The following is a 22028-nucleotide window of genomic DNA, read 5'->3' as shown; positions in this document are numbered from 1 at the left end:
CCATAATCCAAAGACATGCGGTTAGGGTTAATATGGGACGGCCTTGGGCTGACGCGCCCTTGAGCGAGGCACCTAACTCCCAACTGTTCCCCGGGCGCTGTTAGCATGGCTGCCCACTGCTCTGGGTATGTGTGTGTGCTCATTGCTCACATGTGTGTTCACTGCTTCAGAGAGGAATTTCACAAGTGTGTGATGAGTAAAGTTGTGCTTTCTTTCTTTCTTTAATATGTGGATGAATGATCAAAGTGCAGCAGGGTAACAGGTCAGAAACATTTCTAAAGTGTTAATGAAAGGCTGATGAGGAAGGGGGCGGCACGGTAGTGTAGTGGTTAGCACTGTCGCCTCACAGCAAGAAGGTCCGGGTTCGAGCCCCGTGGCCGGCGAGGGCCTTTCTGTGCGGAGTTTGCATGTTCTCCCCGTGTCCGCGTGGGTTTCCTCCGGGTGCTCCGGTTTCCCCCACAGTCCAAAGACATGCAGGTTAGGTTAACTGGTGACTCTAAATTGACCGTAGGTGTGAATGTGAGTGTGAATGGTTGTCTGTGTCTATGTGTCAGCCCTGTGATGACCTGGCGACTTGTCCAGGGTGTACCCCGCCTTTCGCCCGTAGTCAGCTGGGATAGGCTCCAGCTTGCCTGCGACCCTGTAGAAGCGGCTACAGATAATGAGATGAGATGATAAGGAAGGTCTGAGGTGTAAAATCAGCCATTTGTGTTTGGCTCTTTGGCACTCCATTTCCCAGCATGCACCGCGGCCTTGCGACGTTTCTCACAGCTGACTGACGGATAGGGGGTAAAAAAAAAAAAAAAAAAGAGGCGCCCAGCAGCTGCGGCAGCAGCCGAACAGGAGAGGCTGCCGGGGAGAGAGGGACCGGAGGAGGACAGTGCACGGATCTAACGGAAGCACAGCCGGTGGGATTTGACCTCGCAGACCGGAGGAGCATCGTCACTCACCCAGCCGCCGCGACGCCGCCCTCTGTCTCTGTTCTCGAGCCCAAGTGCGTGCGGCGCGCCTCCGGTGGCGCATTCGCGCGTTCGTGTGGTGTGTCCGCGGTGCGAACCTCGCCGTGCCCGATGCCGAGCGATGGAGGCGGCGAGGCGGCGCTGCGCCAGTGCGAGCTCCTCCAGAACATGATCGACATCTCGCTGTCCAGCCTGCAGGGCCTGCGGACCAAGTGCGCCGCCAGCAACGACCTCACACAGCATGAGATCCGCACACTGGAGGTAACGCACAAATAACGCACGGACGCACGCACCGTACCTACACGCATGAGTACCTCTACCGACCGAGCCGCCTTCCTTTCCTGTTGCGTTCGCATCCCCTTGTGCGTGTGCGTGTGTGCGCACTGCATTTGCGGATGCTGGATGCGCGCGCGCAAGGTGGACCGTGCGGCGCATCCTGACGGTAATGCACGTGCACCGACGCACAGAAATAGCAACTATTGCACAAGGTTATGTGCGGCTTTTCCTTCCACAGATCCCAGAGACACATGCATGCATGCACTTTTTTTTTTTTAAATAAAACAGAGCTCAGAACCCAGTACTGACACATCTTTACCTAAAGAGCCATTTCTCTGCATGCTCTAGCTACCCAGTTTGGACAACCACTACAAAGAGAATGGTTTCAGGCATGGCTTCATATGCATACGCATGTGTGGTGTCAATCTATTCGATATCACACACATTCACAGAATCATACACGTCTGATTTGTACTAAAGTGATCCGATTCAGAACAAACTAATCCATGCACATGTCATGTGCGTGTTGGGATACATGCAAGCATGGACTAATTCTTAGGTGAGAATTTTATCCTGAATTATCATAAGTGATTTTTTTTTTTTTTAATTTTAAATCCAGACACTGTGGACTGCGCACACCACAGTGCAGCCCTGCAATATTCTGTCTGCGTTGTGTTTTTGCTCGTTGGCACAGTATGAAACTGCAAGCGTTTTTGGGAAGTCTGCAGTATGGTTTTGATGCCACCTCAGAGCCAAGATGCAAGCTTAAAAGGATTTAAAGGATGCACGATTGTGTTGTCCTGGTTTGTGAGAAGCAAATAACGAATACGGTTAATTCGAGCGTTTCAGGACGGACGTGGATGAGATGCTGTGAAGTGTCACAGTGGTCTGTTCACAAAGATGCATCAGATTTTATTTATGAAATGCAAGTGAAGGTTGTGGCATATATATGCGTGTGTGTTTGGCCTATATATTGCATGCAGCGTTGACTTCATGAGATTGATTTTTGAATAAATTTTCCGTCTAAGTATCAGTGAGTGAAGAGAGATCCTGTGGTGAACATGTTATGAGCACCACAACAGATTGATTAAGTACAATCCTGTTCATGACGGTCATGCGTGTCATCATATGGATTATGGGATTCACTTTAGCAAATCAAATCTTTTAAACTAACCTTTTTTGAATAAGCGTGAGTTAATGAACGCCTGATTTGATTCAGGTGATTCTTCACGCATCCAGAAACACTGTGTTGGGTTTTATCCCTTCTGGTCGCTCACGTTCTTCTGAACGTTGTGTATATAACCTTTTTGTGTCTAAGAACAAAATGTTTACATGTACAGTTCACAATCCAGCACAACTTGAGTCTCAGGAACAACATTAGCAGCAGAACAGATAGATTTTGCTAAAATGTACAATTGTAGGAAACTTATTGAATCCTATATTTCAAAAAAGAGTCAATTCGTTTATGATTCAGTGACACTGTCATAAAGTCACCTGATGAAAGATTAATACGCATTCAAACAAGTGACAGCAGACTATTTTCAGTTCCTTCGATGACATAGAATTAGAGAAGTTTTTATCTCAAACCCTGACCTTAACCTTTGCAACCTGATTTGTATGAATCATTTGTGTGAATCACTGATTCATCCATTGATGATTCTTTTTCAGTGGCTGTTTAGTAGTTATGGGTTGTTGTTGTTGTTGTTTTAAACTTGCAACCTTCTGGTGATTAGTACTGATTCTATGTCTTTCTTACGGAGCTGTCGCTTATTTGTCGTGTTGACAAGCGGCCCTGAGATTCTCCGGTGTAGCAAATGAACAGCGTCTGAGTTCAGCAACAGCATGCAGATTTCTGGTGAATGTGTTGTACCTCACTGTTAGCAAACATATTCCCTGATTCTTCCCAAGCACAAGAATAACTATGAACCTGCGCCTTTTTGTCAACTCTAAAACAGTTTTCGGCTACAAAACACATGTTTGATCTGCCATTTACAGAAAATAATAATATATTTTAAAAAATGCCATTGATAAAAGTAAAAGTGCAAAAATGTAGTAGGCTTGTTTTTTTTAATCATTGAACCAATGTCATGTGATGTCAAGAATTCCAGAACGGCAGTATTTACTGTGACGTTTTCTGTATAAGACATTTTAAACCCATGCTTGATTTCTTTATATCGCACAAGCGACGCGCTAAAAACTGAAATAGTGGAAATGACAGAAAGAAAGAAATGAAAGTGTCAGCATTGACAGAATGGTTATAGCTCGCACATCCAAATTTTTAAAACTACTGTTTTATTTCACTGGGAAATTCTAGTACGGGCAGAACTTAATATCTCAATTCAAGGGCTGTTCTGATAATCAGGCAGACAGTACATTGCAATATTTGATGCTGAAATTATTTGCTTTTATTGTTTTTCTTTAAATTAATGATACACAATGTTTGACCTTTTGTGTTAGAAACTTCCCCACTATTGTTACTCGTATTGCAAGGATTGTAGAGCTAGGGCTAATCGATATGACGGTATAATATTGATATTGCAAATATTTCTGAGAGTTATAATAAAAGGTGGCACGGTGGTGTAGTGGTTAGCGCTGTCGCCTCACAGCAAGAAGGTCCTGGGTTCGAGCCCCGGGGCCGGCGAGAGCCTTTCTGTGTGGAGTTTGCATGTTCTCCCCGTGTCCGCGTGGGTTTCCTCCGGGTGCTCCGGTTTCCCCCACAGTCCAAAGACATGCAGGTTAGGTTAACTGGTGACTCTAAATTGAGCGTAGGTGTGAATGTGAGTGTGAATGGTTGTCTGTGTCTATGTGTCAGCCCTGTGATGACCTGGCGACTTGTCCAGGGTGTACCCCGCCTTTCGCCCGTAGTCAGCTGGGATAGGCTCCAGCTTGCCTGCGACCCTGTAGAAGGATAAAGCGGCTAGAGATAATGAGATGAGATGAGATGAGTTATAATAAAAGGGTTTGAATAATATTGACCAAGTAACTAAGAGCTGATTGGATGTTAATATGTGTTTCCGTATGCATCGTTTCATAATCTTTTTTCCCCCCCAGCAAAACTAAATATCGGCAAACATGTCATGTATTGTAGAAATTCTCTAAGTATTGTGGTATGATATTTGAGTTATATCTGCATATAAGTATAGTATTATCGTATAATAAACAAACCTGAACTTTATTACCGTATTAAATACACTTAAATATGGAGCAGTTTTCTAAACTCCAGTCTTGTGTTATGAAACTGTAATATCAGCTCATACCTACTCACTTTATTTTAGTACCACAAACTGAACGAATGCTTTCGGTTCTGCTTCCTGTCAGGACAGGACGTTTGGCCATGCTGCCCTCAATCTGTAGTCCAAGGCCTTCTTTTAGGCCCTTTCACAACTTCCTGAAGTGTCAGGGTCGTGAGTACTGAGGAATTGCCCCATCAGCTTCCTCTTTAAGTCTCTGTGCGGCCGTTTCGCTGATCAGGCCCTTTTCCTCTTTTGCTCTGCAGGCTAGTCGTAGTACAGCGTGACTGCAGGGCAGCTTTCACTTCATTTACAGGGACAGACCTCATTAGCATAGGAAGGGTGAGGGTTTTTTTTTTTCTGTCTTGCCAAGACAAACAGAATGAAGCGCCAGGTCTGACCAGTACTACATATTAGACATGTGACAGTATTCAGTTTAACTCAAGGGTTATGATTTTAGCACTTTTTTTCTGCTATTTGGTTCAACATACACTTTACTGTTCTGATTCTGAGGTGGAAATTTGAAAACGTTTTAAATAAATGAGCAAATGAATTAAAAAAAGTTGAAATTTGATATTAAAATGATGAACAATTTCTCAAATAAGATGCTATGTAAAGAGTTTATATACCAGGTCTTGGTAAGTGTTGAATATTACATATCAGCAGTCGAAAAAAAAAAAGTATCAGGCAGTGCTCCTGTTAGGACAGAGAGAGTGGACACACGAGGGCCATTCAGGGAGGACTGAGTGGAGCTCGTTGACTCGCACTGAGTGTAACAGGCTCTAAACGGTCTGTTAATTCCTGCGTTGAATAAGCACAGCTGAAGTGGTTGTCACACTCCAGATGCCCTCCTCCCACCTGTCTCTCATCGCCACCTGCACTTCAGCACAATCAAAAGAGGCTTGAACTCGCATTAGATTTTCACCAAAAAGCCCTTTGTTATTCCACATCTGACCTCTTTTTTCACACCTTTCACAGCTCTACTCGTGAGGTAGATGAAGGTGCTCCAGAGCTGACGTACTATAAGGGCCCGTCCACACGAGTATGCGGCCTCACCCAATATGCTGTCGTTTTGAAAAAAATCTCCGTAAACACGGCGTCGTTTCCAGAAATATCTGCGTCCACACGGATTCACTGGAAACGACCCAAAACGCTGTAGTACATATGCCAGGCCTGTATGTGGCGCTGTGACGCCGCCACACCAATACACTAAAACCGGAAGAGAAGCCATGGAGCATGCGTATAAAGGTCATGCGCTGTTTACAAACAGTGTTGTTCTCCATGTTCTTTTGTTGCTCCTCGCAGTAATATAAAAGCAGAAGGTTTTGTTGTAGCAGCCGTAATAGACTGAGTTGTTTCTGCAGTACGAGCACAAGCCTGTAGTCCGCCATTGTTGTTGTTATGACGCGTCTAGCGGCGGCGGCTGAGGTTAAAGGTTAGAGAGGCGGGGCTTATACGTCATCGTTTCTGAAAAAATCCACATTCGCCGTCCAGACGACTCCGGGCTATCCGGCGTTTTAGGATTTTCCCACTCTGGGACCCGTTTAAAAAAAAACACGGTTTCACACCTCGAAAAAGCCAGATCCGTCTGGACGTGAGGCCGAAACGATAAAGTATTTATGGGGATTCGACAAAAACATACGCGTGTGGACGGGCCCTAAGGTGGTGCTTCAGATTTTACATGCTGGCTCCCTGATTGCAGCCTGGCACCAGCCTCGCACCTCAGACTCACTTTTTTTTGTTTTTACTAGATGTCCCTCCTGTATTGGTCTAGCATAAACATCTCCATGGGGCTCCATCTCTTGGGTTTTGTTGGATCCTCAAGCATATTTTGGGAACTCAAAAAACATCTGATTTTGCTTGTTGGAAGTAAACATGTTCATACAAAGCCTGCCAGCTAGTCCATTGTGTGTATTTCCCATGATGCTTCCTACTCAAGTCTGTGCTCAGCGCCTGTGGACCATTTCAGCGTGAAGATGAGATGAATTGCATGAAAAATCTTTGCTATGATTATGCCACGATTATGAAATTTTAGCAGATGATTAAATGTCACAGAAAGTAATTATTTACTCAAATATACAGGGCAAAATGTATTATCTCAAATAATTTCTCAAATATACAGACCTCAAAAAGAACCCAAATATTAACTTTAATAAATGTTCAAATATACAAGCCACAAATAATAAGTCTAACGATTACTCAAATATACAGAACCCAGTTAACAAGTCAGATAACAAGACGAATACAGTCTCAAATAATTACTCAAACATACAGAATCCAAATAATAGCTCAAATGTACAGGACTCAAAAAATAACTCAAATAATAATTCAAATATATACTGTAGGCGCTAAGTTACAACTCAAATAATAACTCAAATATACAGGGACCTAAATTAAAACTCAAATAATAACTCAAGAGAAAGAAGAACAACTTTATTCATCACACGCTTGTGAAATTCGTCTCTGCATTTAACCCATCTGAAGCAGTGAACACACACATGCACACACACTTGCGCAATGAGCACACACACATACCCAGAGCAGTGGGCAGCCATGCTAACAGTGCCCGGGGAGCAGTTGGGAGTTAGGTGCCTCGCTCAAGGGCGCGTCAGCCCAAGGCCGTCCCATATTAACCTAACCAAATTTGTAGGCCCTAAATAATAACTCAAATATACGGGCCCTAATTGTAACTCAAATAATAACTCAAATATATAGGACGTAAGTTATAACTCAAATAATAACTGAAATATACAGGCCCTAAAAAATAACTCAAATAATAACTCAAATATACAGGCCCTAAATTAAAACTCAAATAGTCACTCAAATATACAGAACCCAAAAAATAACTCAGATATATAGGCCCTAATTTATAACTCAAATAATAACTCAAATATATGGGCCCTAAATAATAACTCAAATATATGGGCCCTAAATAATAACTCAAATAGTAACTCAAATATTCAGGCCCTAAATAATAACTCAAATAGTAACTCAAATAATAATTCAAATATACAGGACCCGAATAATAACTAAATTAATTACTCAAAAAATACAGACAAATACCTGACAGGTGAAAGTTTTTGATGTAGATTCTAATTAAAACTTAGCCATTTGATTGTACCTATAAATGTTCTGTTTGCCAATATGCTTTGCTGATCAGCTCAAATAATTTAAATGATTCACTTGTGAAATAATTTTGAGAGGTCTAGCTATGGTAACAGTATAAATCCAAAATCATGCTTTTCTTTTATAAAGTGTTTTATATTAGAAATATTTTAGTACTCAGTTTTGCTGTCATGCTGTCTAATGATTTTTGAAAATTGTTGGATGCTGATGAAAAATTAACTTTATTGTGCCAAAAATTGGGGGGGGGGGACCATATAAATGGACAAATTAAGAAAGTCTTCAAATGGAAATTGTATCTTCTGCTCTGAAAATAATGCTGAAATGATATTGTCATGTAGAGGTGAGTGATAAGGCAAAAATGTCATAGCGTTATACTGTAATTGAAAACTCCATGTGCCTTATAGTATCATGAGTTTTAGTTTTATTTAGGACGGTATAGACTGTAATACAGTGCTGCAGCAATACAAGGGTTAAATTTGGTTCACAACACTACATGATTATTTTTAAAACAGATTTTAGCAGTTTATCAGAATAATATTGAAATACTGTTGTCCTTTATTTTGGTTATTATATAAGCGTATACCAATAGTTTACCAATATAATAATAATATTACTACCTTTTCGTAAATCACTGTATACTGTTGTACTGTTCATGGTTCTATAAGAGCTATGATTGTTTTGCTGTACACAATAAAGCAAATTCAGCGTGGGAGTCGACGGGGGAGTCGTGTGAGCTGGTTCCTGTAAGGAGGACGTTGCTTTGTGTCTCGATGCATCTCTGAAACCCGACTTCCTCCAACACAGACAAACAAAGACACACAATTAGGCTTTTTTAAGAAACAGAGAGAACAGAAACTTAGCAGCATTTGCCGATTTCACCCTTATGGGCCCTGCTTTGGAAAAAGAGTGTGATAGAGCACTGTGCTATTATGGCTGCTTCTATATTTGGCTCATCTTTCGTCCCCCCGCCTGGTGTTTTCAGGGGTTGATTGTTAAATAAGAAAATGACACGTGATGCACGAAGAGGCCGGACGAGAGGGGGAGAACAGGGGAGGGATTGAGAGGAGAAGAAACCAACCAGATGTTTAAAAGGGATGGGTCTCCCAGCAGGCTGTGTGTGTTTTCAGGGAAAGGAAGGAGGGAGTACAGCCGAGCAGGTGATTGCAGTAACATCACCCCCCCTCCCTCCCCAACACACACAGCCCTCCCTCTTTTCCTCCTGTGAGGAGATCTATTTTTTCCCCTGCCATGCTATATTGGAGTCGCGCTGCTGCGGATGGATAAATTGAGAGAGGGCTGTGTTATCAAAACGAGCTTATTTTTTTCAGTTGGTCCATTGCGTCTGTGCCAAATTTGGGTTATAAGATCAGAGCTTTCAGCCGTCTTCAATCTACGTGGAAAGAAGGTCGTATGTGGGAAGGAGTTCAAACTCCAGGCCTGCCTCAGAGCAACAGGGAAGGGGATCATCCATATGTCAAATCATTTACAGGATGAAGACCAACCGGCTTTGTGTAGGAGTTATTAGAGCATGAAGTCTCGCAGTGTGACATTAGGAGACCCCTGATTAGTGGAATCCCCTTCAGCAACGAGCACACACTCCCTGCTGTGATGACAATGATGACAGAAAAGTCAACCATTGCTTAAAACCACGTCCTTCTGAGTAGGCTTGGGCTCATGCTCCAAATCAGGCATTTTAAACCACAGCGTTAATAAATTCAGTAGTATAAATTCAACACACCTGTAGTGTAGTACCTGTAGTTATCAGAATTATCTAGTTAATTAAGGGTTAATTACCAACACTTATTTATTCTTTATATTTTCCTATTAGATTTCGAAAGTGGGGCGGCACGGTGGTGTAGTGGTTAGCGCTGTCGCCTCACAGCAAGAAGGTCCGGGTTCGAGCCCCGTGGCCGGCAAGGGCCTTTCTGTGTGGAGTTTGCATGTTCTCCCCGTGTCCGTGTGGGTTTCCTCCGGGTGCTCCGGTTTCCCCCACAGTCCAAAGACATGCAGGTTAGGTTAACTGGTGACTCTAAGGCTACGTGTACATTAGACCGTATCTGTCTCGTTTTCTTCGCGGATGCACTGTCCGTTTACATTAAACCGCCTGGAAACGCCGGGAAACGGGAATCCGCCAGCGTCCACGTATTCAATCCAGATCGTGTCAGCTCCGGTGCTGTGTAAACATTCAGAATACACGGATACGCTGTGCTGAGCTCTAGCTGGCGGCTCATTGGACAACGTCACTGTGACATCCACCTTCCTGATTCGCTGGCGTTGGTCATGTGACGCGACTGCTGAAAAACGGCGCGGACTTCCGCCTTGTATCACCTTTCATTAAAGAGTATAAAAGTATGAAAATACTGCAAATACTGATGCAAATACCGCCCATTGTGTAGTTATGATTGTCTTTAGGCTTGCCATCCTTCCACTTGCAAGTGGTAAGTGATATGCGCTGGGATCTCACACACAGCGGCTCAGTCCCGAATCGTGGCTTGTGCACTTAACTCGCGCGCTCTGTGAGCTGCGCAGGGCCGGAGTGCGCACCCTCCAGAGGGCACTCGCTGTTCAGGGCGGAGTGATTTGGAGCGCAGGATGCCTGCGGAGCCGAGCGTATCCGTGTATTGGCGTTGCTATGTGCACGCGAATCGTGTATTGGTGTTGCTGTGTGCACACTAATCGTTTTAAAAACGTTAATCTGATTATCCGCTGATACGGTCTAATGTAAACATGGGCTAAATTGACCGTAGGTGTGAATGTGAGTGTGAATGGTTGTCTGTGTCTATGTGTCAGCCCTGTGATGACCTGGCGACTTGTCCAGGGTGTACCCCGCCTTTCGCCCGTAGTCAGCTGGGATAGGCTCCAGCTTGCCTGCGATCCTGTAGAAGGATAAAGCGGCTACAGATAATGAGATGAGATGAGATTTCGAAAGTTTTTCTAAAATCTTTGAAACAAAACCAACAGGTTTATACATCACTCACTGGCCACTTTATTAGGAACACCCATCCACCTGCTGCGTGTTTGATGCAGTTCTCTAATCGGCCGAGCCCTTGATTGGACAGCAGCACATTGCATAAAATCATGCAGATACAAATCAAGAGCTTCAGTTAATGTTCACAATGTTCAAACATCAGAATGTGAAAAATTGTGATCTCAAAATGTGACTTTCACCGTGACACAGGTGTTGGTTTGAGCCAGATGGACTGGTTTGAGTATTTCAACGAGAAACTGCTGGAGTTTTCACACACAACAGTCTATAGAGTGTACACAGAATGGTGCGAAAAACAGTTCTGTGGGTGGAAACATCTTATTGATAAGAGAGGTCAGAGGAAAATGGCCAGGCCTGAGTTTCCCAAACACATCGCAGCACAAAGATCATCGTTAAATGGTAGAGTGAGCAGCACAATGAACATTCTCTCTCCTAGTTAAGCTGCTGTTATTGTTAAGAGGCTTTTGGGAAACCCACCACAGATTGGTTCGAGCGCTTGTGCCAGGAAGGACTCTTTACAACCGTGGTAAGCCGAAAAGCATCTCAGCATGCAACAGCAGAAGAACACATTGGGTTCCACTCCTGCGAAGAACAGGAATCTTAGAATCAAGAATGAGTTCCTATTAAAGGAACAGTCCACCGTACTTCCATAATGAAATATGTTCTTCTCTGAATTGAGACAAGCTGATCCGTACGTCTCTGAGCTTTGTGCGACCTCCCAGTCAGTCAGACGCTCTGTTACTCCTGTTAGCAATGTAGCTAGGCTCAGCATGGCCAATGGTATTTTTTGGGGCTGTAGTTAGATGCGACCAAACTCTTCCACGTTTTTCCTGTTTACATAGGTTTATATGACCAGTGACATGAAACAAAGTTCAGTTACACAAATTGAAACGTGGCGATTTTCTATGCTATGGAAAGTCAGCGCTATAATGACAGGCGTACTAACACCTTCTGCACGCTTCAGCAGCGCATTGATACCTTCACTCCTGTTTTTTTTTTCTCTCCCCCGCCCCCCCCTAACTTCCGTCAATACAACCAACGTGACCACCAAGACAAGTAGCCTGCACTCCTTGGAACACAGTCTAGTCAGGGGGGCGGGGGAGAGGGGGGAAAACAGGAGTGAAGGTATCAATGCGCTGTCGAAGCGCGCAGAAGGTGTTAGTACGCCTGTCATTATAGTGCGGACTTTCCATAGCATAGAAAATCGCCACGTTTCAATTTGTGTAACTGAACTTTGTTTCATGTCACTGGTCATATAAACCTATGTAAACAGGAAAAACGTGGAAGAGTTTGGTCGCATCTAACTACAGCCCCAAAAAATACCATTGGCCATGCTGAGCCTAGCTACATTGCTAACAGGAGTAACAGCGCGTCTGACTGACTGGGAGGTCGCACAAAGCTCGGAGAGGTACGGATCAGCTCGTCTCAATTCAGAGAAGAACATATTTCATTATGGAAGTACGGTGGACTGTTCCTTTAAAGTGGCTGGTGTGTGTATTATCTCATGAACTCAATATATTATCTTGTGACCTTAATATACAATATATGGCCTCAAAATATGATATCATGGCCTCTTCATATCAACTCATGGCCTCAACATACTGTATGCAGACTTCAAGCTCAAAAGCCAACAAGTACCATCCTAGAAAAAACTGATCCATTGTCATCAGCAGGTTGATGGTGGTGCCATCTTTCTGTTCAGCAGGTTTGTTTTTGTTTTTTTCACAAACCCAGACATCTCCATTGCTATATCTGTGGTTTAGTTTCAGAAAGCAACATCTTCCATATCCCATTTATTGCAGATCCCAACAACTCAGTTTCACTCTTTACAACCGTGGTGAGCTGAAAAGCATCTCAGCATGCAACAGCAAAAGACCACATTGGGCTCCACTCCTGCGAAGAACAGGAGTCTTAGGCTACGTTCACACTGCAGGCTGAAGTGACTCAAATCCGATCTTTTCGCCCATATGTGACCTGTATCCGATCTTTTATTGACAATATGAACGACACAGATCCGATTTTTTCAAATCCGACCCAGGCCGTTTGGATATGTGGTCCTAATTCCGATCCCTATCCGCTCTTTTCATATGCGACTTCAGTCTGAACCGCCAGGTCGCATTCATCCGACTTACACGTCATCAACAAGCCACAAACGTCACTATTCTGCACTGAAGTAGGCGGCTGGTCTCTCAAAAAAAGTTACAACAACATGGCGCATAATCACGGGCGCAGATAGAGGGGGGGACGAGTCCCACCCAGATTCGGTCCTCCCCACTTATAGGGAGGAAAAAACGTCTATGCTGTCTTTCTTTGCATAAGGCAAACCTCACGGAAAAATCAAAAGACTAATTACCATTCGGTTTATTGAGGTGCACGGCAGTGTATACATAGTTGCAACAACTCACATAAAACAAAACAAAGACTGATATTCGGTTGGTTGAGCTGCGCAGACTGCACAGGTTGCGAGCTCGAGCTTGGTTGCTATGGTTACTAACAACAAGTTTGACAGGCATATCGGGGTTTGGGGTTGATTTGCTGGCAACTTTGTCCCCCCCCCCCAGTTTTTTGTCCCTTCCAGTTCAAAAAACGTATCTGCGCCCCTGCGCATGACATCAATGTGAGGGACGCTTCGGGCTGTGAAGGTTCTGAATCTTCTCAATGGAAGGACGCAGAGGTTAGGGAGCTGATTTCCATTTGGGGGGATACAGCTATTCAAGCTAGATTGGATGGGTCATACCGCAACCGGGCGGTTTTACTTCCGTAAACACTGGCCATGCTCACTGCGTGTGACGTCGTCGTATCCTGCAATGCGCATGCGGAACGCTTTTAGGTCGCTTTTCGTTCATACTGAGGATCACATACAAGTCGCATATATTTGTTAATGTGAACGACCTCACAAAAAAATCGGATTTCACAAAAAAATCGGAATTGAGCATTAAGCCTTGCAGTGTGAACGTAGCGTTAGAATCAAGAACAAGTTCCTATTAAAGTGCCCGCTGAGTGTATTAATGCGCTTATTGTTTCTATAGTAACGGGTCATTTGGGTCACTTGTATGGATGGGGCGTCACATGATCTAAGCGTAATAATGTAAATGTGGATATTGTGACGTTTTCTGTCAAAAGAGACAGTTACTAAACGTGTACTGAAGGAGTCTCCAGTGTCAGACTCGATAAATTTGCTCAAAGGGCCTATCGTCGTTCTCACTGTTGTAGTTTAATAGCGAGTTTATCTTGTGTAGCTGAATGACTTTGATTCCAGTCTCAACATTTTTCATTCTACCGCATTGTGACTGAATGGAGCGAAGCTCACCGTTATCATGTTCGATCGTGTTTCATGACTTGAGACATTGAAGATACCCGAAATGATTTCCAGATCTGGAGCAGGATGTGTACATTTCTAAAGACAACACACTGTGAAAAATGGTTGACCTCGTCTATGCTATTATGATACAGGCGCAGTTTCACAGTGTCTCCTTGAGATGTTTCAAAGCGTCTCATTTGTTATTCAAAGTGCTTGTGTCGCACCTCACCTCAGTCTGGCTTTATTCATTTACGTGGCTCTCCAGGAGCGAACGAGGCGGTGTTTTGTACTCATGAGCAGGAAAATTGTGATTTTAGCTGTGCAGCTAATAATTTTTCCTCCACCTGAGCCTGATTAATCAGCAGTCACAAATATTTAGTTCTCATAAACTAGCCATCAGAGCTATTGAACCTTTGCTAGCATGCTAACACAGAGAGGACAAACATCACAGTCCATCATATTCCTCATATCTGAAGCATCCCATTGTTACACAGCTTTTCTTCAGATTGTTCGGCCTTTCACGGCACTTATATCATCACACAGATGATCAATTTCAGTTCAGTGATCAAAACTAACATCGCTAAGCTATCTGTTGACGTGATCTAGGTGTTACATTCCTGTTCATTTCCAGAACAGGCTTGTAAACAGCTAAAGACAGTGTCAATTATTTGTCTTGAAACTATATTTGTGAATAAATTGTCATCTCATTATCTCATTATCTCTAGCCGCTTTATCCTTCTACAGGGTCGCAGGCGAGCTGGAGCCTATCCCAGCTGACTACGGGCGAAAGGCGGGGTACACCCTGGACAAGTCGCCAGGTCATCACAGGGCTGACACATAGACACAGACAACCATTCACACTCACATTCACACCTACGCTCAATTTAGAGTCACCAGTTAACCTAACCTGCATGTCTTTGGACTGTGGGGGAAACCGGAGCACCCGGAGGAAACCCACGCGGACAACATGCAAACTCCGCACAGAAAGGCCCTCGCCGGCCACAGGGCTCGAACCCGGACCTTCTTGCTGTGAGGCGACAGCGCTAACCACTACACCACCGTGCCGCCCTCTGAATAAATTGTATTAAAATAAAACTAAAAAAATCCATTGTGTTTGTTATAATTAGTTAAGTTTGTATGCTAACATGAGGTGTGCTAATATCAGGTATGCTAACACCACTTGCATTTAAAAAAAAGGGTTATTACTGTATTTATATTAATCACTGTAGTGTGTTTTGACTTAAAAGCTTATTAAAAGTAACGTAGTCTACGTTCAAGTATACTTTCAAGTCTTGTTTGAGATGGATATTGTGTGGATTAGCAAAAGCAGCTACAGCCAGTGCACCGAATGATCACTGGAATTGCTAATCAGAAATACTGACTTATAGATAGTACAGGCTACTAAAACTTTTTTTTTTTAATTTAAAGAATTATTATGATTATTAGTGTTTGTCTCATTAGGCAGCGTTTCAACTGAACACAAAAACCCTGACAGTTTCGGTGATTAGCAAATGCTAGCTAGTTGATAAAAACACAACTATGCTTATTGGCTGGGTTGAATTAATGTGATCCGTGAGTACTTTTTATATGCTAACGTAAGTTGGAGTGACTGTTTTGACAGTCTTATCGTTCTCATCGAACCTCGATATTTCATTTGACCATCAGTATGTCGATTATATTGTAGAACTGATTATCAGCACGCGTCTAATCAAAGACTTTGATAATTTCTGTATTAAAAAAGACAGCACCAATGAAATGCTGATATTTGATACAAAGTCAGTTTTTAGCCTCTCTGCAGCTCTGATGAGCCGGGTGTGGCCGTGCCCTTTAGCCGTCCGTCATGTGTGCGGACGTCACGGACGCATTGCCATAGTAACGTTGCGCGTGTGTTTACCTCCTTCTGCACGGACAGCACGATGTTGCCATAACACACAGATCCAGTGACGCAGCTCTTCAGCTCTGCCTTTTTGTTCTCGATTAGCAAGTGTACATTCCCACCCCTGTTCAAATCCAACCGTGCTTCAACTGAAAGGGTTCTGTAGTGGATTATATTTACAGAGATTTAAAAAAAAATTAAAAGAAAAGGATGACGTGCATGATGAATCTCAGGACACACTGAGGATAGTTATAAATCCTGTATTTTTTTTTTTCTTAAAGTTCTGAAGCAGAACTAAATTATGCCAATGTCTAAGCTAAGGCATGATGATCAGACTCTTATAGAGGTGTGTGTCTGATACAGGTGTGTGTGTCCTATCACTAAAGCTGATCTTCTGGAGACGTTTTCTGTCTGTGGGAAAATCCCACTCTGGAAAAAAAAAAAAAACGCCACTGAAGGCCCCTGAGTTGGGGTTGCTAGGAAACCTAACGTCACACTTGCACCAACGTATTGTTCTCTGTGCTGGCTGTGTGATCCCCTACCTGCAGTGTGTGTGTGTGTTCAAGTAAGGCACTGAGGACCCTGACTGCCCATGCAGCAGAACAAATCAATATCAAAACATGGACTCTTTCTAAAAAGGTTTAGCTGATTTGGATAACATGGGTCCCCTTTTCTTCTGTCGTAATATGAAGGGAACATGTTGGGGGAGGGCAGAGATCTCTAGGTGGGTGTTAGAAAGACTATTTGTGGCGACTGTGGGCTCAGCAGGACTGGTTCGCATCCTGTACCGAGAATAAAATGAGATCCTGGGAAGAGATGCATATCTGCCGGTGAAGGTAGAACAATAAACGTGATTGATCATTTAAATTGGGCTGTTTTTACATTTGAAAAGCTTCATCAGTGCTTGGCTGGGAACCTGATGTTCTTGTTGGCGTGGTTTGACTGGACACCGGGTCTTTGACTCGACTCTGCTCGGCCTCTATTGTAAAAAGAAAGAAAAAAAACATTAATCCGTCTTCTTCATGTCCTGCACTGGCCAAACCCCAAAGTCAATGTTAGCGGAGATAGGCTGAGAGAAAACAAGACGAGCTAGAACTGGGCGTTGTTTTGCTTTCTTTGGAGCCGCGAGCTCATTTGACCGCAGCCCACCGTGACCGATGGCTGTGGGGGAGGATTTATATCTCTCTGACATGTTGACTTAAAGGTTTAGTACTCCTGTCATTAGATTTGGCATCATTCAAATGTTTGAACTTTGGGGGGAAAAATGAAAAAAAAAAAAAACGTCAAGCAGAGTCCAAAGATGAAGCTTGAGCGTGAATAGAGGAGGTTATTTACTGTTCTGGCCACCTGCAGATCCATGTGAGGAGATTAAGCTGCATGAAGCCTCTTAAACATTGGCACTTAACCCAAAGCCTTCTTCTTCACTTAAGTACACATTCCTCTATATTCCTGTATTCACAGAGCTCTCATTTTGTAAGTGAGCCATAACAGAGGTGGTGAGACGCTCTTGACCTTGTCGTTCTGTACTTCAGCGCCGCCGCGTTGCTCTTTTATTAGTGTACTAAAATGAAAAGCTTGTGAACGATGATATTCTCCTTTTCAATTTGTGGCACATCCTTTCTCTGACTGGAATTGAAAGGAAATGAATACTTTTGGATCGAGGCCACAAATATCCTACGCAAGGTTAGCTAGACTATTAGCTCTGCTAGTTTGTTTGTACTTTCCTTCACCTGACTCTTTTTCTTGTCTGAAAGGCCCTTGGCTTTAGCACTCAGTCTTTTTGTTAGCCCTTGAACCACACTAAACAAGAACATGAACTTCTCCTTCAGAAGTGCATGGACTCAAAATGTAGCATGAGAGTGAATGAGCTGTAAACAGCACTTACCTCTTTTTTGGACACACTTTAGAAATGCTTGATGGGTTCTCAGCTCATATATATATATATATATATATATATATATATATATATATATATATATATATATATATATATAAAATCTCATTATCTCTAGCTGCTTTATCCTGTTCTACAGGGTCGCAGGCAAGCTGGAGCCTATCCCAGCTGACTACGGGCGAAAGGCGGGGTACACCCTGGACAAGTCGCCAGGTCATCACAGGGCTGACACATAGACACAGACAACCATTCACACTCACATTCACACCTACACTCAATTTAGAGTCACCAGTTAACCTAACCTGCATGTCTTTGGACTGTGGGGGAAACCGGAGCACCCGGAGGAAACCCACGCGGACACGGGGAGAACATGCAAACTCCGCACAGAAAGGCCTTCACCGGCCACGGGGCTGGAACCCGGACCTTCTTGCTGTGAGGCGACAGCGCTAACCACTACACCACCGTGCCGCCCCTATATATATATATATATTATATTATTTATATTATATTTATATTCTGTGTGTATATATATATATATATATATATATATATATATATATATATATATATATATGCTAAAAGATCTCAGCAAGCGAAGGTCTTTTCTTGAAATAGGTTGTTATTATTGGTTTCTCGATTTTCAATACAGCAAAAATAAGCGTTGCCTGCCTGAATATGTGTGTTCCATTTGAACTGGGAAGTCGGAATTCCTGAGTCGCCAGTTGGAATTTTCGGCTGATCCCTGAAGTCATTGTATTCATATTTCAGACTCGGAAAGTCGGAAGAACTTCACCAACCCCGACCTCAAAATCCAAGATGGCTGCTTCATGCATCAACAGTAAAACGCTGTAGTAATATACTATTTATTAGCACTTTGGTCTTATTTGTGGCTCAGTAAATCAGTCATACACACAGTACTGTACGACTTCTATCTCTGGACGTGTTTGTTACGGTGTGCAAAATTATCAACTGGTATCGCGAACAATGGTTAACCTGGCTAGCACTGATATTACTAACAATGCCTAATAATAGCGTCAATCTTGGTTTTCTGACTTGTACTGAAACGCAGTCAATTCAGGTATGATGTCGATCCCAGCTCGTTTCTTTTGTTTTCCAGTTCCTCGTCTTTGATTCTGACCCCTGCCGGGTTACTTGACTTGTGATGATGAATTTGGCTTCGTTGGCAATCTTGGCCTGGGTTTGGGAATCTGACACTTTTTCTTTCTTGTAAGCCCCAATAAAGAGCTTCTGTGAGCTTGACATATTGAGTTTGTTTCATCTGTTCAAGTACTATTGAAATCCAGAGCTATATTTGGATAAGTTAGTGTATTGATGAAAAAAGAAGGTACAATCCATAAAGAGCAATGGACAAATGAGTGCATGATTGGATGAGTTCCAATATCAGTATGATTCTGGCATCGCTAATCTACTCCTAGTTACTGTAGTTCTCACTAATCTGGGATGGTGAATGCCATGGCATCATGACATGTGAGAGAGACTATGGCAGCTTTTCAAACTGCTCATAAATACATAAGCTAACACACTCAATTGGCAAGTGTAGTTCCAATCCCGTGCGTGCCACGTATGCTCGAAAGCTCGAAAACAGTTTCACTACTTCGCATTTGCTCCAACAATGATGTTGTAGCTCAAGCTCAAGCTGCTTTGTTTATCTGTTTGCTTTGATGTTCCTCATAGGGAAACATGCTTTCATCTCCAGCTGTGTGTATAGTAGAAGAACATTCTCGATCAGCGTGGCGAGTTTGGATTTTTCTCCGCGATAGTGTGATGGACCGAGCCTGGCTGGAAGCCCCTGGGCGCTGGCGTCCGAATCCACGCTGCACTCATTAAGGCTGGGATTAGAGGAGGCTGGCTGGCAGGTGGGTGGAGGTGTGAAAAGGATGACTGGCTTTATGGCTGCCAGCCTCCTGGTAACAGAGCTGGTGTGTGCGTCAGCGCCGTGCCTGCCTGGTCTCCCCCTGAAAGGACCCGTCTCAGCAGGCCAGTCTTCGTCCTCCTGTTCTTCCTCCTCCTCCTGTTCCTTAACGCACCCCTCTTTAACCCCTCCAGCCCTCGTCCTCCCTGCGTCATTGGCTGCTGCGGCTCGGCTGAGACGTCTGCACAACCTGTCCTCGTTAAAAAACACAGCAAGGGAGGGTTTCTTTCCTTTTTTTTCCCCCACTTGCGGTACATTTTCATTTTACAGTTTACAGATTGTTCAATTTATCCAAGGCTTTGACAGTACATGTGCAGTTATTTGTGCAGCCAGTAACACACGCTGAAATTAAGAGAGAGAGAGAGAGAGAGAGAGAGAAATAAAGAGACATTTGCAAAAGTTTGTGCGCCCATGTCCAAATTGCATGTCATTTTCTAAAAATAAAAAAACAACTTGTGCATTTCTGAATTCTCATACACAGTTACTATTTGCTAGTTGAAATGATCAGAAATGATCAGATAGCAAAACATAGCATGATGTTATAACATATGGTGTGTGCGCAAAACTTTTGGCACCCCTCCGGTCAATGGAGAGAATGACCATCAATCAAGCATGGATTGTATACAGGTGCCAAAATTTTTGCACACAACCACAGATGTTGCTTTTTCTGAAGAGATTGAGCCAGATATCAGATCTCTGTCTCTCCATCTTGCTCCGGTCAGCATTCTGTGCTCTCTGGAAAATTCCTCTTGTGCTGGTCGGCCAGCGTTGTTTTGTTTGCAAAGGAATCGGAGGGGAGCTGCCTCACAGAGCGCTCCCTCCCATGTCGCGTTTTGTTATTCAAAAAGATCCTGACACATCGCCAGGGTAGGGGGGGAGGAAGAAAAAAAGGCATCCTGCAAAGCTTGAGGCAGATAGATAGAGGCCTGGAGGAGAGAATATATGAGGAAGCGAGGCCTGACGCAGCCATGTGTTAGCCTCACGATGAACTCACAAGTGCTGATGTCACTCGCTGCGACGCTCAGATGACACCCGGTTGCCATGGCAGCAGCGCAGACGCCCCCCGAGAGGAGGTATGCTTGCTGTGCGCTTGCTTCCATATAATAACTTCTATTTATATCTGTTTGACAGGCCTGTTTGCTGGAGGCGAAATAAGCTCGGATTGTGGGGGAGAGATTCAGTCAGATGGCATGCTCACTGCACCAGGGCATAGAGCCAAGTTCAGTGTCATGATGTAGATTAGATATAATCATGCAATGGGCTTGATTTGGAGCCATTCTTTTTTTTTTGCATTTACATTTATTCATTGGGCAGATGGTTTTTTCCAAAGCGACTCAGAAGCGAGGCAGAATCCGATCCGATTATAGAGCTTGCATAAGCACATAATTGAGGGTTAAGAGTGTTGATCAAACCCCCAATGGTGGCTCGCGAAGAGCTACAAATCTTCCAGTGACAAGCCAAGACCTTAACCACTGAGCCACGGTTTTTCCTTCACCTAGTCAATCAATCAAAACATGTTTGGTATCTGGAATTTGCTCCTCCTGCTTTCCATCAGAGCTACAAAACGAATGGACGTCTTGCTTACCTAAAATCTCGGCCGTAAACCGTATCCAGGTCCTCACATCAAGATGTCTCACTGATGTGACTCTTGACATGGACACGGAAAAAACTGCACCATGTCACCAACCCACTACCTCTCGCTCGCTGATCACGGGACAGATAAAGGGTGAAGACGAGCACGTGCTTCCTCTGAGATGTGTGAACACAGTCACGGTCTGTCCAAACTGGTGCTCATTCTACATCACATGGCAGCATCACAAGCACACTCGGAGGAAAGTGCTATCAGATGCCCACGATTGTGATTGACAGGAGACTAATTCCCTCTTCCCACCCAGAAAGCATGGCTGATTTGTGCTATCTTGACTCCTGGATGTGGATCAGTTTCAAGCCAAAGTTCCATCAGAAGACACCGGAGATTGAGATTATGTATTTAATGATGTCATCTTTGGGCACATCAGAGATTTTTGGTGACATGGACCTCTATTCCTTGTTAGCAAGATTAGCCTCATAGATAAAACTATAGAAGCAAAATTCAGACACCTGCAATCTGTGCAAACTATGATTTTCCACCAAAATCCTACCACGTCGAGCCACCTTTGCCCTCCCATTGAACCCACTTTTTATTTGTAAACAATTTAAAATAACCCCCCAAATATAACCCCGATTCCAAAAAAGTTGGGACAAAGTACAAATTGTAAATAAAAACGGAATGCAATGATGTGGAAGTTTCAAAATTCCATATTTTATTCAGAATAGAACATAGATGACATATCAAATGTTTAAACTGAGAAAATGTATCATTTAAAGAGAAAAATTAGGTGATTTTAAATTTCATGACAACAACACATCTCAAAAAAGTTGGGACAAGGCCATGTTTACCACTGTGA

The 22028-nt window shown here is 43.4% G+C and overlaps 1 protein-coding gene across 1 annotated transcript in view; it reads left to right on the top strand.

Annotated features, from left to right (window-relative positions):
• The first annotated feature begins 850 nt into the window (after positions 1 to 850).
• The window catches only part of ksr1a (kinase suppressor of ras 1a), a 63294-nt gene continuing 42116 nt past the window's right edge, over positions 851 to 22028 (top strand). The window contains exon 1 of the mRNA XM_060909622.1: positions 851 to 1220. Coding sequence (XP_060765605.1) covers positions 1071 to 1220 — 150 coding nt within the window. The 5' untranslated portion in view covers positions 851 to 1070. The remainder of the gene's footprint in view (positions 1221 to 22028) is intronic.

This window comes from Neoarius graeffei, chromosome 25, assembly GCF_027579695.1.
Source record: "Neoarius graeffei isolate fNeoGra1 chromosome 25, fNeoGra1.pri, whole genome shotgun sequence".
NCBI lineage: Eukaryota > Metazoa > Chordata > Actinopteri > Siluriformes > Ariidae > Neoarius > Neoarius graeffei.
The sequence above is the reverse complement of the archived record's forward strand: the minus strand, read 5'-3'. Positions and strand labels throughout refer to the sequence as shown.